Source organism: Capricornis sumatraensis, chromosome 19 (assembly GCF_032405125.1).
Source record: "Capricornis sumatraensis isolate serow.1 chromosome 19, serow.2, whole genome shotgun sequence".
Taxonomy (NCBI): domain Eukaryota; kingdom Metazoa; phylum Chordata; class Mammalia; order Artiodactyla; family Bovidae; genus Capricornis; species Capricornis sumatraensis.
Window position 1 is genome coordinate 37,594,036 of NC_091087.1, and position 18,544 is coordinate 37,612,579.

Below are 18,544 nucleotides of genomic sequence, written 5' to 3' on the forward strand. Positions count from 1 at the left end.
GGGATCCAGTTGACGCCAGGCCACCCGACTGGATGCCACTAAAAGGATGCATCATAAGCCAGTCTGCTCTGATCGTGAGAAAATACAAACCCAGACCACGGACATCAAGATTGCCGGGAGAAATATCACCAACCTCAGATATGCAGATGGTACCACTCTAATGGCAGAAAGTGAAGGAGAACTAAAGTGCATCTTGATGAGGGTGAAAGAGGAGAGTGAGAAAACTAGCTTAAAGCTCAATAGTCAAAAACAAAGATCACGGCATCCAGTCCCATCACTTCATGGCAAATGGAGGAAAAAGTGGAGATAGAGGCAGATTTATTTTCTTGGGCTCCAAGATCACTGCAGATGGTGACTACAGTCATGAAATTAAAACACACTTGCTCCTTGGAAGAGAAGTTATGACCAACCTAGACAGCATATTAAAAAGCAGAGACATTAATTTGCCAACAAAGGTCCATCTTGTCAAAGCTGTGATTTTTCCATTAGTCATGTACGGATATGAGAGTTGGACTGTAAAAAAGGCTGAGCACAAAAGAGTTGGTGCTTTCGAACTGTGGTGCCAGAGAAGACTCTTGAGAGTCCCTTGGACAGCCGGGAGATCAAAGCAGTGAATCCTAAAGGGAATCAACTCTGAATATTCATTGGAAGGACTGATGCTGAAGCTGAAGCTCTAATACATTGGCCACTTGATGTGAAGAGCCAACTCACTAGAAAAGACCCTGGGAAAGATTGAGGGCAGGAGCAGAAGTGGGTGACAGAGGATGAGATGGTTGAATGGCATCACTGACTCAAAGGACATGAGTTTGAGCGAACTCCAGGGGATAGCAAAGGACAGGGAAGCCTTGCATGCTGCAGTCCATGGGATCACAGAGTCAGACACGACTTAGTGACTAAACAACAATAAATGAACATTCTACATAATACCAGGCCTGTGGTCTTCAAAACAGCCCAGGTCCTAAAAGTCAAGTACCCTGAGGAATGTTCCAAACTGAAGACAGAGCTTCAGAGACAAGCTAAAGAGACACTACAGATGAATACAGCACACCGTCCAGAGCTGGAGCTTTTATTTCAAAGGCCTTGCTGGGGCAGCTGGCACATGGTGACTAGGGTCTTTAACCGGGATCACATGCATCAGTGCATTCGTGATTAGATGAATTCCAGAGTCTGATGGTTACACAGGAGTATGTATCATAGAAACGTAACCTTGTTCACAGGAAATGCACACAAAGTTCTACCAGGGTGATGGGATTTCAGGCTGATAATCTACTTTCAAATGGTCCAAAAGGAAAAAAAAAAATTATCCAACTTTTTTGTGAGCTTTTGGGTATTGCCATTTTTTTAAGCATTAAAATAAAGTATATTGAATCACCAAAAAAAAAAAAAAAAGAACAGAAAAAACCTCAGGTGCAATAACAACAAAACTCCAAGGTGATTGTGAGGCATCCCTGGGGATGCAGAGCCTTTGTTCTAGAAGCCACTCAAGCAGTTGACCACAGGCTGTGCACACAGAGCCCTTCCCCCAGGCAGCCCCACCCTGGAATCCTCAAGTGGGTCACACTTGCTAACTCTCACCCCTACCTACTCCAGTCATCAGAGATCACCCTCAGTTAATTCAGAGCACCCTCTACCTTCAAGTGCCCCAGAGGCTCCATCAAGCTGGGGGCACTGGCTCTCCCCTGTCCACGCTTCTTCCCTTTGGGGCAGCCTGGTTGTTGAGGATATCAAGGCTACAGTCCTCTGCCCATGTCCTAGAGTCCTGAGTGATGCAGATTTTGGAGCCTGCTCTCTCCCTGAGCCTCAGACAAGAGCCAGGGGACAGGCTGGGGAGAGTCCAAGTGGCTTGGTTGGGCAATCTGTCACTCCCTCCGCTTCACTCAAGGAAGCCTTCTCACCGCTCTCTTCAGTCAGGGTATTCCCTAGAAAGGCCCACAGATCTTGGTAGCAGTGGTCCCACCAGCCCATCAAATGTACCCAGGCATACCTGCAGCCCTGAGGGTAAAGCTTCAGCCTAAGCTGCTGGATGTGGGCATGAGCCCAAGGGGGAGCCTCCATTCCTCCTGAACCCCCTAGAGAACCAGCCCCAATGTGGCCACCCACTCTGAGCAGGATGCCTCTGCACCAGGGAGACTGCATCTTAAAGAGGGCTCACCTCCCACGTTGCCAGGTTCTCTGCCTCAGCTTCTCTCCTGAGACCACCCAGCCAGGGTAGGGGTGGAGAGCTGGGTCCAGTGTGCTTGCTGCCATCAAGTGGTGTGGAGGGAGGTGGCCCCAGATGACTTCAGATGGCCGAGACGGCCAGGGTCTGTGCAAGGAAGGGCCACGGGGAGGTGTTCTATCCTCCACTGTCCCCCCTGACTTGGTCCAGTGACAGGCTTGCTTCACTGTGTCCCCAGCATGGACAATGCCGAAGACCCAGTGTACGAGAGTCTGGAGGAGTTCCACGTTTTCGTCCTTGCCCACATATTAAGGAGGCCCATCGTCGTCGTAGCAGATACGATGCTGAGGGACTCAGGTGGGGAAGGTAAGTTTACCCATAATGAAACAGATGTATTTTATTCATCACCCAGAAAGTGTAGCATCCCAAGGAAGGGACAGTTGAACATAACGGCTGAGCCTCCAGAAAGACACAGAACCTTACTTTGCCTGAACAAAGACTTTATTATTTCTCCTCAACTCCATGCTGCTTTTTCCTCCCCATGCAGGGGGGTGGTTACTCTTCTTTTATCTTTCTTTGGCCACACCACTCAACTTGTGGCATCTTAGTTCCCTGACCAGGGACTGAAACTGGGACCTTGCCAGTAAGAGCCCAGAGTCCTAACCATTGAACTTTCAGGGAGTTCCCAGGAGGATTACTCTTGGCTGTCCATCCACCCTGTGTTTTGATGGCAGGAGAAATCTGACTGAGTAGGGGTCAGGATGAACCCCAAGGGGCTCCTGGCCCCACCAGTTGCCCATGCCCTCCAGTAGTGCCAGCCTTGTCCCAGGGCCACTCAGCCACTCCAGTCCCCTCCTGCCCCCATTACATGTTTTAAGAAGAAACAAGAAAGGCGCGAAGTGCCAAGTCACCCAAAAGGCTGTGATGGGACCAGAGCTGGGGAGAAGGAGGAAGGAATGGAAGGCTTTCCAGGGCTGGTACCTGCTTCACGGCCCATCACACACCCTCTCCCTCGGCCAGGCCAGTACTTCCCAGGGTGGACACTGCCTCCCACTTTTTAGATGAAAACCCCGAAGCCCAGAGAGGCCACACAATGTGCCCCCACCCCTGGCTGAAGCTTTGGAGGAAGCAGGATTGACCCAGGGAGAGAGGGCTCCAGGCGTGTTCTCCCTCCAGCCTTTCTGCTAGAGCCCACAGGATACCACCTATGGGCTCTCTGGAGAAGAGGGACCAGAAGGGTCATTCCAGTGCAAGTGCCCTGCCTCTCGTGGCTGGTATAACCACAGAGGGCAGGGGCCTGGGGTATATTGGTCACTTCCAGTGACACAGGCCTGCCGAGGCCCACAGCTCTTTGGGTGCAGAGCCAGGCCTCCCATCAGGGTCCCTATACTCATCAGATCCCACAGGGCTGGGTCCACACTTCCTTCCCTTGTCCTGTAGTCCTCTCAAAGGTTGGACCTACCTTGCCTCTCAACAGAGAGAGGCCAGAAGCACAGTCACTGATATAGACAGAGGAAGGGTGAGGAGGAATCCTGAGCTCATCAAAGTTATCCACGAGGTCAATTGTCCTTTACTTCCACTCAGAGAAGGGCAGTGAGTCACTGACTCCAAGGCCAAGAAGACAAGGTCCTTTGTGATTAAAAAGCAGAGGCCATATCAGGGCATGTATTTCTAGTATTTACTGTATCTCAGTAAGAATTTAGGCCTTTTCCCCCTTTTGGTAAGGAAATGAACAAGATTGTCTCAGTTGCTAAAGGAACCAATCCCCATCTCTCATTTCCCATCTTACTTAGGACTTGGGCCTGGAGTGCTCTCACTGAGTTTCTCAAAACCTAGAACAGACAAGCTCTGGAGCAGCACAGATACTGTTCTGTGTGCAGGTGCTTTTGTGAACACAGGAAAACACAGGTTTCCAGGTAGCCATTAGTGCACATCCTGGCTGACCACCTAGGGCAGGTGTTTTGATCACCTGAGCACGCCTCAGGGCGGCAGGCAGGCTCAGCAGGTCACAGCAGAGTCCCCTCAGCCCTGGTCCTCTTGTTCCCGAGGTACAGCCTGACAAGGCACCGGGACAAACAGGCCAGGAGGACGCTGCCCAGGGAGGCAGGTTGGGGAGGGTGCCCTGTCAGGCACAGGACTCGGGGTCTAATAAGCCTGGCCTCTGTGAGCTGGGCTTCCTAATCCATCGTGGGCTGAGCAACACCCGGCTTCCAGGGAGCTCCTGCTGGGAGGAGGCCCCTCTACTGTGGCGTGGATCATGAATGATGATAGCACGCAGGGCTGCAGCCTGAGCCCACCCTCCGATCCCTCTGTCCTGTCACCTCTCCCGGGTTGGTGAGGGCTGCTGTCCGTGCTCCCTCCAGCTCCACGTGCCCTCCTCACCTTTGTTTGTGTCTGCAGCGTTCGCTCCAATCCCCTTCGGAGGGATTTACCTGCCTTTGGAGGTACCTCCCAACAGATGCCACTGCTCACCTCTGGTTCTTGCCTACGACCAAGCGCATTTCTCTGCCCTTGTGTCCATGGAGCAGAGAGACCAGCAGAGAGAACAAGGTATGCCTGCTGCCCCTTGACAGTGGTGGGGACAGAGGGGCCAGGAGGGCAGGAGGTGGAGTGTGGAGCCCTTCCTCGAGAAGTGCACTCAGCAGTGATGGGTTTTGCCTAAAACTACCATATGGATGCAAAAAATATCATTGAAAATACTGCCATTTGCAGCAACGTGGATGGAATGGATTTAGATCATCGTTATCATAGATGATCATACTAAAAAGCTTAGATTGTCATACTAAGTGAAGTAAGTCAGAGAAAGACAGATCATATGATATCACTTACACAAGGAATCTAAAAAATGATGCAAATGAACTTATTTACAAAACAGAAACAGACTTACATAGAAAACAAACTTATGCTCACCAAAGGAAGAAGTGGGGAAGGATAGATTAGGATATACACACTACTATATATGAAAAAAACAACAAGGGCCTACTGTATAGACCTGTACTCAGGATTTTCTAATAGCCTCTAAGGGCAAAGAATCTGAAAAAGAATATACATAACTGAATCACTTCATGATGAAATTGGTAATTCTGTCCCCCTTATCTAGCCTTTACTATGGTTCCCTTCACTTCTTCACATATTTTATATGGATGTAGTTAATCTCAGATGTAATTTTTAAAAGCTGTTCTAGTGCAGTCACCTAACTATATAGCTCACTTTCTTCGTAAATAAAGTTTTATTGGAACATAGGCACACTCGTTCAAAGGCGAATTATCTGTGGCTACTGCTTTTGTATGCTAAGAGCAGTTGAGAAGCAGTGTCAGAAACTGCGTGGCATGCAGGGACGAAACCATTTACTAAGGAGCGCTTTATGAACAGTGTTCGCCAGCCTCTCTCTGCAGGAAGCTTAGAATCAAAAGATGGACATTTCCATTCAAATCATTACATGGCAGCTTCCTGTCATTTCAGTGCTGCAGAAAGTCTTACCAAGCTGGGCCCACAGGCTGTGCACTGCACAATCCCAGCCAGTCACATAGACTTGTGTGGGGCCTGTCTTTAGTTAGCGCGTTATGTGTCTGTTGTAGAGATGGTGGGATTTTGTTTGAAATGTTAACTGCTGATGGATGTGTAATTAACTGAGCAACGAAGGGGGAGCTCTTCCTTTTTCACTCTGTGTCTGGTTAGACAGAGAACCCTCAGGGGACCAAAGGAAGGAAAGGCCGAGTGATTTCAGGGTCCCTGCCATTGGCTGTGGTCCCAGGAAATCTGTGCTGGCTCATCCCGTGGTGATGTGAGTCCAGGAGGAAGGGAAGCAGGGCTGCAGCCAGCTGAGGGGATATCATGTCCTCTTCCTGAGCCGTTTACAGACATCTCACTTTAGCCACATTTAGGCCTTTTCTGTTGTCTGTCTGCATTTTGGCCAGTGAGAGCTGGCACCTCCCTCATGGCTTCTGGCTCTTCTCAAAGCTCACTGTGGCTCTTAGAAGACAAAAGGGCCCTTTCTCAGCCTCACCCTATCGGCAAGTGATTGAAAAGACCAAAAGCCTGTCACTTAGATGTTAGCCATGAGTAGTAGGTCAGCAACTCCTAACCTGGCAACTCAGAAGTCTAGTCTTCTATTGAACTGTAAAAAAAATGAAAAAACTATAAAAGAAAGATGAAATAATAAAACCACTATATCACGGTGAAACATTGTAGAAACAGCATGTTGCGTATAAATTTTGGAGAATTTGAATAAAATTGGCTGTGTTTTATTTCAAAATTAAAAAATGAGGGCCCTTTCTCAGGACTGGGGGCCCAGGCCACTCATCCCATCTTACAGACCCTCTGGTAAGGGGAAGATCGTGGTCGCAGGGCCTTCTGAGCCGAGTCCCGTCCTCACGGAAGGCACTGAGCTTTCTCTCAGGCCTTCCAGGTGCTGCTTTTGGATGCTTTCCAGGCCAGTGTGAAGGTGCTTGTCAACAAAAGGACAAATGTGGAGGAGTTCCACAGCTTAGCAGGGAGTGTTACAGAGGTATGGGTGGTTTCAGCTCTGAAAACTTGCTTTCCCATGAGTGGGCTCTGGTCCCAGCGTGGTGTCTGAGGGGCTGTGCCCTGGGCTCCTCCAGCTCCCCCTGCTGGCTCCCTGCTCGTAGCGGTGCGGTCCCTGCCTCCGCGGTCTTCATGTGACCAGGGCTGCACATTGACCCATTCAGTTCTCACAACCACGGCACAAGCAGAAGCACGGCACGTGTGAGTGGCTCCCACTGGCTGGGTAGCCTCTGTGCTGCACATCAGGCCCTCACACATTGGGAGAGAACACGAATGCTCTACAGACTCTGAGGCTTTAAGTATTGCTGCCAACACGTCCCCTGTGCCATCCTCGCTAGTGCGTGCTGGTGGGCGAAACCGTGCCTCTTGCTCTTCCCTTTGGCCTGAAGCCCAGTGGTCCTACATGCCCGGGGCTGAGGGTCCATTCAGTGATGCTGCCTGTTGCTTGCAGGTTTGAAGGAGCCAAATATTAAGTGTCCTTGCCTTGGGCCCTCACCACCTTGTAGGGGAGACAGGCAACCCCACCAAGCCACACTCTGTACAAGGCAGTATATGCCCCAGACAGGCACAAGCTCCATTCAGCAGGAGAGTGATTATTCTAATGGGAAAGAGTGGGCAGATGGAGCGGAGCAAAAGTGCTGTGCCAGTGCAGGCATGTGGCTGGCGTGCTGCTGGTGCGGCCCCGCAGGCACCTGTCATGGGGGCAAGGCGGCACTGGGCCTGAGTGCTGCCGCAGCCTCACCGTGTGCCCCGCGGTGCCTGTCCCCTTCTCTGTTGTGCAGTGACACCCACCTCCCTGGTTTGCCTCCCCTACTTCACCCTCGTCACCCCCACCCCATCCTCTGCCCTTTCTCTTCCACCCATTTTCCCGTTGGTCTCTTTCTAACTGGACATGTGTAAGGACCTCATCATTTAGTTGTGAGGTGACCACCGAGGGATAGTCCCTCCACGCACTGAAGTTCTCAGTCACCCCTGGGAATGGTACCACCTGTCCCAGAATCAGGCCTGTCCCCTGATCCATACATGTTCCTTCAAAGATAAACCTAAAGGCCTCAATTGGCCCCCTTCCTGGCCACCCAGTGTCTCCCTGAAAGGATCTGCTGTGGGCAGGAGCAACAGAGCAGACAGTGTCCGAGGAGCCATCACCAGAGGAAGTCTACCCCACAGTTCTGCAGGGTACTGTCCTACCTTCTGGCTGACATCAGAGACTGCCTGCAGCTTTCCACAAATACCAGATCCTAGCAATTCCACCATTGTTACCTGGTGGTTGGAGATGGTGGTGAGAAACTGAAAAAACATTAGGAATCTGCTTAGGGAACAGGCTTATCCTCTCTTCTCAGCCTTTATGAGGCCAAGAATGTGGAAGCAACCACATGTGTTAGCACCCAAAAGAAGATGGCTAAATAGCATCGGGCTGCAAGGGTGGTCGCTGCTCTGCTTCTGTAACAGGGAGTCCTGAGGTAGGTGGTCCAGGGCTGGTGCATCAGCCCTAGACATCCTCAGGGACTCAGGCCCCAGCCTCTCCCTGTTCCACCATCCTGATCGTGTGATTTCAGCCTCATGGTTATAGAGTAGATGCCGTAGCACTAGGCATCACATCCACAACCCAGGCTGGGCCAAATGGCTCTTTTCTTGAAATTTAGTCATTTTATTTTAGAAGAACACCTTCCTCCAGTACCTGTGCTGGCATCTTATGAACAAAGGCCGAGCTCCACACTTGCAGTTGTCCAGCTGCAGAGCAACCTGAGAAATGAGTGCATCAGAGGAAGAAGGGGATAAGGTAGTAAGTGGGGGTTCACTGACCCAGCTCTGAATCAGGGAGAGAATGTGATGTTACCAGGCAGTTGCATCTGGACTCCCCTCTTTATTTCACCAGCAATGACCACTTACCTAGGGAAGGGCAAAAGTGCAAAAAAAAAAAAAAAAAAAAAAAGGGTTCTTCACCAACTCAGGCCCTCATCTGGAAATAAACCACATAGGCTGTTAGGCTCTCAATCCCCGAAAAAGCAGTGGTGCATGAAGCTGTCAGTGCTGTGCTCTTTGGGAGAAAATCCAGTTTATTAAGTGCAGAAAGAAAAGCAGCCCTCCTCGCAGGCCAGGCACTGCCTGTGGATGTCAGGTTTGGGGCTGACCAGTGAGGGTGGCACAAGCACCAGGCATCCACCCATGGCCGTGCCCCCCTCGGAGGAGGGGCAGGGACGGGTGGGTGGTCCCACTAAGAGCCAGAGCCAGGCTTGGCTTCCAGCGACTGACTTGATGGCACATTCCTATGCCTCCAACGTCTACATGCCACCAGGGAGTTTATGCTCGGAGGTTTTCTCTCCTAGAGCCCTGGGCTTATGCCAGGACAACCTCCCCAAAGCAGTCAGAAGCCTGCTGATCCTGCTGAAGTGAGACCTCGGCCTGGTGGGGGGCTTCTCACTCCCTCCTTCCAGAAGGTCTCCAGCTCTGTACCTTTAGGCTGGGTTACACTCTGCCCCCCAGGAGCTGCCCAGGAAGCTCTTTACAGACTCTGACGTCACCACTCCTGTAGCATCCTTGCCTACGAGGACCAAGGATGCTCCGTGAGAGGAAAGGTGGTGAGGAAACCATCCTCCTCCTCCCTGCCCTTCCCTGCCATGCCTCCCTCCATTCACAGGGCTCCCTGGTGATGGTTAGAACCCCTTCGGCTTTGGCTGCACGTCACCAAAACCCAGCTCAAGGTGGCTCAGGCAGTTAGGGGGCTGGTTCTCACACACACTCGACAGTGTGGGGCAGGCAAGCGCCCTGGGGCAGGTGGGACATTCAGGAATGTCGGAGATGACCAGGTCACTCTGCCTCACCTGCAGCCTCCTCAACCGTTTGTTCCAGAGAAGCACCTGCCCCCACCCCCCAGCAGCAACAGGGTCCTGTTTGACCCCAAATTCCCGTGTCTAAAAGGACTACCTGATCTGGGACAGGAAGTACACACAAAGATCCTAGTGCGTCTTGTCCTGGAAGAAACAAGGGGTGGTGTCGGGAGGGCTCCTGGGCCAATGGATGAGGCTCCCACAGGCGAGGTGGACAGTGAGGACCATCACTGGAAGGAGTGGTACCACAAGGAAGTTACTTCAGTCCGTGGGCTCATAATGACGCTCAGGGAAAGTTTTCCTCATCAGTTCTCCAGGAAGCTCGGGGCCACGCGTGGCCTTGGAGACTGGTAAATGGCAGGAATGCATCAGACTAGATCCTGCATTCCATCGGTGACTTGGTGACGGGCCCTTTGAGTTAAGGCACCCTGGCTTGCCATGAAGGGAGAGGCAGTCTCGGTAAGGTCTGCGTTCATGTACTGGAGTCCTATCCCCCAGGCCTCAGATTGTGACTGTATTTGGAGATGGGGTTTTCAGAGGGGTAATTAAAGAAAAATGAGGTGGTTAAGGTAGACCCTCATCCACTGTGACTGCTGGTCTTACAAGAAGAGTAGATTAGGACAGGGACACCCACGCAGAGGAAATCGCAAGAGGACACAGAGGAGAGTCACCTGCAAGCCAAGGACGGAGGCCTCAGAAAGAAAGGACCCTGCTGACACCTTATGCTTGGACTTCCGGGCTCCAGACTGTGATTAATAAATGGCTGCTCTGTAAGCCCCTCACTCTGTCTTTCGTCGCCACCCAAGCAAACCAATACAGGCAGAAAGAATACCTGGTTACTCAAGCCCTTGGGAATGAATGAGAAACTGCCACGTTTCTCATTAGTCAGGCTCAGCTCATCATTATCACCTTCTTGACCAGCGGATGCTACGTTCAGATCCATCAGTGACCTAGTTGGTGTCTGTGAGCTCTCTGTCCTCAGCAGCTCCTGTGTGGGGATCCTGGGACCCACTGTAGCTGGTGGTAAATTTTTTTTATAAAGTAATATTCTGCAAGCTCTATAGATCCACACCCCAGCAGATGTTTGGAACATGGCTAGTCTTATAACTCTGCTCCAGGGGAAGGGGTGATCCCACCGGGGAGGTTCAGCAGAACAAAGAGCAGGACCATTGGGTGTATGATCAAGGGCCTGGTGAGCCTGCCATGGGTACACGGTGCTCCGAGAGCTGGGGCTGGAATTGGGGACAGACAGCTGGCCCTAGGTCAGGGGGACAGGCTGAGGATGAGCTCCAGCTCTCCTGTGTATACCTGCACAGCTTGAGCCACAGGGAGGCTCATTCAACAAGTGTTCACTGTGACAGCACACTCGTGACAGTGACAGTCCTGGACAGCCCACACCTCACACGGTGAGAGCCTGAAGTGGAATTCCTTCCTTCCAGGGGTTAGCAAGGCTGCAGGCATGGGTCCGAGCAAGGCAGAGCCTCTCCAGGTGACCTGGGCTCCAGAGACGGAATAACCCCACACCACAGGCCACGAACTCTGTTTTCAATCTGTATTTTATGCACAGCTCACAGTTAAATCCCAATCTATGTTTTATGATTTCCCAAACCAGATACAATGTGACATTTCATTTCCAATCTATTTGACAACAAACTGTGCTTTTTCTTATAGGATTGATTGATAATAAACAGCACTCATTTCCTATTAAGTAGAAATTGGTCTTAACAGGCCATGAATATTATTAAATGTTCCATTTAAATGGATTTTATAATATAATCTTGTTAATATAGCAGCCTAAAATGATAAATTAACCTTTTTCTAATCAAACTGGCCCATCTGTGAACCTGTTTTAAATACAATAATACAGGAACCACATACCACCCCACCTGTTACTGGACATTATAAGAATCAGGTAAGTTCACGGTAGCAAGAAGGCTTTAGAAATTCCTAGCATTCCCTTTGCAGTCGGGCTTCTTCCTGTTCAGCCACTTTCTAGGTTTGTGATTTGCCACTGAAAGACACACTCAGGAAGGGTGTGGAGGCCAGCTTGCCCCTGCACATGGTCTGCAGGCAGCCTCGCTGGACCACTGGCCACATAACGCTGCTGCTCCTGCCATAGCCTCAAGTGTGGCTCCCAGAGGTGGGGGGCCACCCCAGGGCCTGGGGACAAGACAAAGGGTGTCATCTTAAACATTATTGGGTTTTGATACACAAACATCTCAAACAGCCCCCACATGGCCAGGAGCAGTGGGTGGAACTTCAGGGCTGTGAGTTCTGGCCTGGGCTTGCAGGGGGACGTGAGTTCAGAGAGCTGGGTTTTGCTGGTCAAATGCCCAAGAGTCTGGTTGTCCAGCAACATCTGCACCACTCCAAGGAACATCAGCTCTGAAGGCCAAGGCTTAGTTCCAAAGGGATGCCAGCTGTGCTCAACTACATGGAAAGAACTGGCCAAGGGTCTTTCACTAGAAACCTGAGGCCTGGAGAGATGAGGGGGCAGCAGACATAGACACAGGCTCCTTCAGACCTCCCCAAGGTGTCTGAGCTGCAGAAAGAGCGTCCTTCAGCCACCACCTCCCCAACTGCTGAGTCAGCCCAGCCCCCATCTCCATATGAAGTGCTGTCTCTCCCCTCAGGCTGCCCCAGGCCACCTGTGGACCTGCAGGCTTCTGATGGGTGGTGTTGGGGCTGGACATGGCCTTCATCAGTCCTGCAGAAGAAGAGGGAGACAAAGCCCCAGGTGCCTGTCCTGCCCCCTGGACATGGGGAAGGAACCTTTTAGTCAACCAGCGTGACAGTCTGTTTCTGCTCTCCAAGAAGCCTCCCTCGTCACCGTTCCCCAGGGTTGCGTCTAAAGCATGAGAGAATCTGTGTCCAGAAAAAAAATGGACAGCTTCCTGACAACCCAAGTCCAGTTAGAGAATTGTCTCTGGGGACATTTTTCTGGGGAAAGGATCTATGGGGAAAAAGCGCATCCTGACCAAAGTCCAGTGGGCTGCCTGGAGCATGAGGCCACAGGCAGCTCATCAAGCAGGAACTCGCCACATCCCTGGCATTCATGGAGGGGAAAGAGCTGCCATTGCTGTGCACCTTGAGGTGTCGTGAAGCAAATCCTCATAAAGCAAGGCTGATTTTTCCCAAAGGCACAAGGATGCCTTACCCAGCCAGGGAATTCTGCATCAGGCCCACCAGAGGTGGTTCCTGGGCACTGGTGGGCCAGAGCCAAGGCCACAGTGGGTCAGGTGCAGGGAAAGGAGGAGGATGACAAGGACCACCTTTCAAAGGCTCCTGTTCTTCATTGCAGGGCTTCCCAGGAGGCACAGTGGTAAAGAATCCACTTGCCAATACAAGGGACTCAAGAGACACAGGTTCAGTTCTTCATTGACCATATTTCGACATGTCTTAAAGCCACATGTCCTGTCTTCCTCATCTTTGCGTCTCCAGCACCAAGACACGGGGGGAGCAATTAATAAATGTTGCATGAGTGAATAAACAAGATTAGATGCTCACAGTCTACTAATTTCAGATAATGTTTAAAAGGAGGGTGCGGCAGGGCGACAGCAGTAGTAAAAGGAAGAGTGCGCATTGTGGAGTAAGGCCGACCTGTGGCCTGGGCGAGTCGCACCAGGGGTCACTCCTCCTCTGTAAAACTGGAGCAAGAACCCTGGAGCCGATGTAAGACCTGTCAGTAACGAATGCAGCGCTCCTGACACAGTGCCTGGTATTGTCAGAGAGTTAGACGCAGAGATCCATGGAACAGAACAGGGAACTCAGAAATAATCCCACACAAATATACTGAGAGGATTTTTGACAGAGAAGCAAATGAATTCAATGGAGGATGGATAGTCTTTTCAGACAAATGGTGATGAAGCTATTGGAAATCCATAAGAAAGAAAAGGAGCCTAAACTCAAACCTCATTTATACAAAAATTAACTCAAAGTTGACCGCATAATAAAAGGGAAATGTACAACTATGGACCTAGAGTTAGGTAAAGAGTTCTTATATATTGTCCTATTTGTTCCTTGTCTCTGGAGATCCGTGACTAATAGAACCACTAATCTGTTCTCTGCCTCTAGAATTTTGTCATTTCAAGCATGCTGCAAAATGGGAATCACACAGAATGCAGTCATTTGGGACTGGCATAATCCAAAGAAGAAAAGTTGGATCTCTACTGTGCAAAGATGGTGGGAAGAGGTGCGGGGGGACAGGAAGGAAGGAGGAAGAGAGGAAGGCAGGGAAGGAGGAAAGAAGGAAAAACAAGTTACAGATTGAGAGAAAATATTTGAAAACCACGTATCAACAAAGGATTTGTATCTAAAATATACAAAGAACTCTCAAAACTCAATAGCAAAAATAAAACCCTCCAAACCATCCAAACAAAAATTGGGAAAAGATAGAGACAGACATTTTACCAAAGAGAAGATACAGAAGACAAATAAGCCCATGAAAAGTTGGTCAATGTTAGAACCACAAGAAATCACTGAACACCTATCAGAATGACTAAAATCTTAAAAACGGACAACACCAAATGATGGGGAGAATGTGGAATAATTGGATTGCTCCTACACTGCTGGTGGGAAGGTAAAAATGGCTCAGCCACTCTGGAAAACAGTTTGGTGGCTTCTTGTAAGACTAAACATCACTTCTCATGCTGCTGCTGCTGCTGCTGCTGCTGCTGAGTCACCTTAAGTTGTGCCTGACTCTGTGTGACTCTATGGACCGCAGCCCACCAGGCTCCTCTGTCCATGGGATTCTCCAAGCAAGAGTACTAGAATGGGTTGCCATGCCCTCCTCCAGGGGATCTTCCTGACCCAGGGGTGGAACCCGGGTCTCCTGCATTGCAGGCAGCTTCTTTACCCCTGAGCCATCAGGGAAACCCTCACTTACCATATGACCCAGCATTTGTAGTCCTGGGCATTTACCCTAGAAAAATGAAGTTATGTTTACCCAAAAGCCTGTACACAAAACTGCTTTATTTGTAATAGCCAAAAAACTGGAAACAACTCAAATGTCTTTCCTGGGTGCATGATTCAACATACTGTCTATATCACAGAATCATACTCAACAATAAAAATGAATGACTGTGATTCATACAATTACTTGAGTGGACCTCAAGGGAATTATGCTGAAGGGGGAAAAAAAAAAAAACAATCCCCAAAGACTGCATTCTGTATGATTCTAGTTCTATAACAGCCTTGAAATGACAAAATTATAGAGATGGAAAACATATTAGTGGTTCTATTAGTCAGGGATTTCCAGAGAAACAGAACCTATGGGATACATATACATATATAAGAGGAGATTTATTATAGGAATTGGTTCACATAATTATGGTGCCCAGGAAGTTCTACTCTCTGCCAACTGCAAGCTGTAGGACCAGGAAAGCCTGTGGTGTAATTCAGTCTGGGTCCAAACACCCAAGAACCAGGAGCACTGATGTCTGAGGGCAGGAGAATATCAATGTCCTGCTCAAACAAAGACTGCCAATTCCTCTTTCCTTGGCTATTTTGTGCTATTTGAGCCCTCTGTGGAATGTATGATGCCAGCCCATGTAGGTGAGGGCAGTTTTCTGTATCCAGTCTACCAATTTAAATGCTAATCTTTTCCAGGACTGCCCCCCAGACACACCCAGATGTTATGTTTACCAGCTCTCTGGCCATCCCTTGGTCCAGGCAAGTTGATACATAAAATTAACCATCATGGTGGTAGACAAGGATTAAGGACCAACAGGGTTATTTAGAAGCATGCTGTTTAAATTCCAAATGATGTATGTTCAAGATTCTCCAAATGTCTTTCTTGGTTATGGGTTTTTATTTAGTTTTGGTCTGAGAACAAACTTTTTATGATTTCTCTTCTTTTAAACCTGTGAAGGTTGGCTAAAAATATGTTCTATTTTGGTGACTATTCCATGGGATCTTGAAAAGAATGCGTGCTCTGCTGTTGTTGAGTTCCATGAATGTCCATTAATTCAAGGGTTCTGGTGATGTAATTCAGTCTTCTATATGTTTGCTGATTTTGTCTGCTTGTTCTGTTGGTTCCTAAAAGGGGCAGTCTCCAACCATAAAAAAGGGGCCGTCTCCAACCACAATTAGTGTGTCTTTCTTCTGTCATTTTTGTTAGTATTTGCCTCATGTACTCTGAAGTCTATGCACACATGTAGGATTGTGACGGCTTCATGGAGAACTGACCACTGAGTCACTATGTAATGTTCCTCTATATATAACAGGACTGGCCCTGGAGTCACTCCAGTTTTCTCTTTAGTATCTTTTAGCCTATGTATGTCTTTATATTTAAAATGGATTTCTTGCAGTCAATATATACTTGAGTTTTGCTTTTTATCAATCTGACAGTATCATCTATTCATCAGTATGTTTTGACCACTCACATTTCATGCTAGCTCTCTTCTGTTTGTTCCATCTATCTTTATTCCTTTTTGTCTTTTACTGTCTTCTTTATTTTTTATTTAATTTTATTGGAGTATAGTCACTTTAGTACCTTGTGTTAGCTTCAGGTATACAGCAAAGTGAATGAGAAAAAATATATATATATGTATATATATACATATATATATGCTATTTTTTAGATATTTTTTCCATATAGGCCATTCCAGATTATTGAGTAGAGTTCCCTAGGCTATACAGTAGGTCCTTATTAGTTGTCTGTTCTATATATAGTAATGTTTATGCCAATCCCAGTCTCCCAGTTTATCACCCCAAATCCACTGGTAGCCATAAATTTGTTGTCTACAACTGTAACTCTGTTTTGTAGGTAAGTTCATTTGTACCCTTTTTAATATTCCGTATATAATTAATATCATATGATACTTGTCTTTCTCTGACTGCACTCAGTATGACAATCTCTGGGTCCATCCATATTGCTATATATATTCTTTTTATGGCTGAGTAATATTCCATTATATATATGTACCATATCTTTGTCCATTCATCTGTCAGGGGACATTTAGATTGCTTCTATGTCTTAGCTATTCTAAATAATGGTGCTATGAGCATTGAGATACATGTATCTTTTCAAGTTATGGTTTCCTCCAGATACATGCCCAGGAGTGGGATTGCTGGATCATATGGCAGTTCTGTTTTTAGTTTTAAGGATCTTTTGCTATTCTGGATTAGCAAGGTGTTTTCATCCAGCACATTAGAGATGTCACTCCACTATCTTCTTACTTGTTTAACGATGAGAAGCCTGCTGTGATCCTTAGATTTGTTTCTGTAATGTGTCTTCTTCTTTTGGCTGCTTTCAGTATTTTCTCTTTGTCTTCCATTTTTAGCAGTTTGGATGTATTATATATAATCAGATTTGTTGCTGTCGTTTTGCCTGCTTGCTTTTTTCTTAGCCTCTTGGATCTGGTAGGGTTTGTCATTTGCTTTGGAAATATTTAGATAAGTAATGTCAGCCATTATTTATTTAAATATCTCCTCTGTTTTGTTCTGTCTCTCCTTTCCTCTGGGATTACACTTGCACAGATGTGGGGCTATCTGATACTGCCCCACATATCTTGGATGTGCTGTTCTGCAAACCCCCAACTCGTTTTTTCTGTTTCAATCTAGTTAACATCTATTGACCTGTCTTATTGTTCACAGACTCTTTCCTCAGGTGTACAAAGTCTTCTAATCAGCCTCTCAAAGTCATTCTTTACAATTGTGGTTTTTTTTTTTTATTTCTAGCATTTCAATTTGACTCTTAGAGATTTTTTTCTCTCTGATGAAATTAACCATCAAATTCTGCAAGGTATCTCCTTTTTCTCTTTAGAGTCTTCAACTTATTAATCAGTTATTTTAAATCATGTCTTATAGTTTCAACATCTGTGTCCTGTCTGTCTTGTCCTTCACCTGGCTTCACCTGTCAGTGTGCTGGTTTTCGCCTGTCTTTCCTTATGCCAAAAATGTTTTGCTGAAAACCAGCCATCTTGAGTAGAGCGATAAAGACTAAGGTACATCATTTTGATTCCATTTGTTTTGCTGCATGGAATTTGGATCAGACTACATCCAAACCCAGCCTTCAGATTCTTCTAGTTATATCTCGTGGGTATGGTGGGGCTGGTATTTCTCACTGTCTGCCTCATGCTTTATGCTTCGCCTCATTTTGGCATGGGTCTCTCTCCATATCCTGGCCCCTTTTCTAGCAGTAGATTGCTACTCCTCACAGCCTCTTAGCCTGGGTATGGTAGGGAGAGCCGAGAGGGTACTGTTTCTTTGTTCTGATTAAGCCTCTTTCTCAGGTAGGCACTGTGTCCCTGGATCTGAGGGGAGGGAGTGACCTCCCCCAGCTGTAGTTCTGGGCTCAACACATATTCCTGCCCCTCCCCCAGAGAAAAAGAGACTTAGTCCCTATGTTCCGCTCCCTCCCATGCTTTACTGGAGAAAGGCCCTAAGACCAGTGGCGTGTGCTGCCCTGCTCTCTGCAGGTTCTTCCTTAGTACAAAAGTCTTTGAAGGACAGTTTGTTAGAATGCTGGCCAGTCTTTTTCTGAGTACCAGCTCAGGTCCCACAGAGGGAGGGCTGTGTGTGCTCAAGGATTTCCCTTATGTCTGTGGCCCCCAGGGTCCTGTATTCTTTCCACCAGTCTACATCCTTCCTAAAATTGTTAACAATTTTAGCTGAAATCTACTTAGTGGGGTCCAGCTGAAAGAAAAAAAATGTGAAAGTGCGGTCGCTCAGTCATGTCCAACTCTTCCCGACCCTGTGGACTGTAGCCTATCAGGCTCCTCTGTCCACGGCATTTTCCAGGCAACAGTACTAGAGTAGGTTGCCACTTCCTTCTCCAGGGAATCTTCCAGACCCAGGGATCGAACCTGGCTCTCCTGCATTGCAGGCAGACGCTTTACTGTCTGAGCCACCAGGGAAGCTGGGGTCTAGCTTAACCAATTAAACTCATGTCCATACCTCCTCAAAGACACCTGTCATTCCTTCGACCGGGGGCTGGCCAGTTGCCTGCGAGTTCAGCTCTTGGACAGGTTAAAGGAAAGGTGTGAATCTGCACTTTGTCTAGCTTGTTGTTGTTACACAAGTGGGACAGCCC

General features: G+C 48.2%; 1 protein-coding gene across 2 annotated transcripts in view; it reads left to right on the forward strand.

Annotated features, from left to right (window-relative positions):
- Positions 1-18,544, forward strand: part of OTUD7A (OTU deubiquitinase 7A) — a 162,923-nt gene that overhangs the window by 137,365 nt on the left and 7,014 nt on the right. For both annotated transcript variants that reach the window (XM_068991431.1, XM_068991432.1), the window contains exons 7-8: positions 2,397-2,524; positions 4,559-4,708. In XM_068991431.1, coding sequence (XP_068847532.1) covers positions 2,397-2,524; positions 4,559-4,708 — 278 coding nt within the window. The remainder of the gene's footprint in view (positions 1-2,396; positions 2,525-4,558; positions 4,709-18,544) is intronic.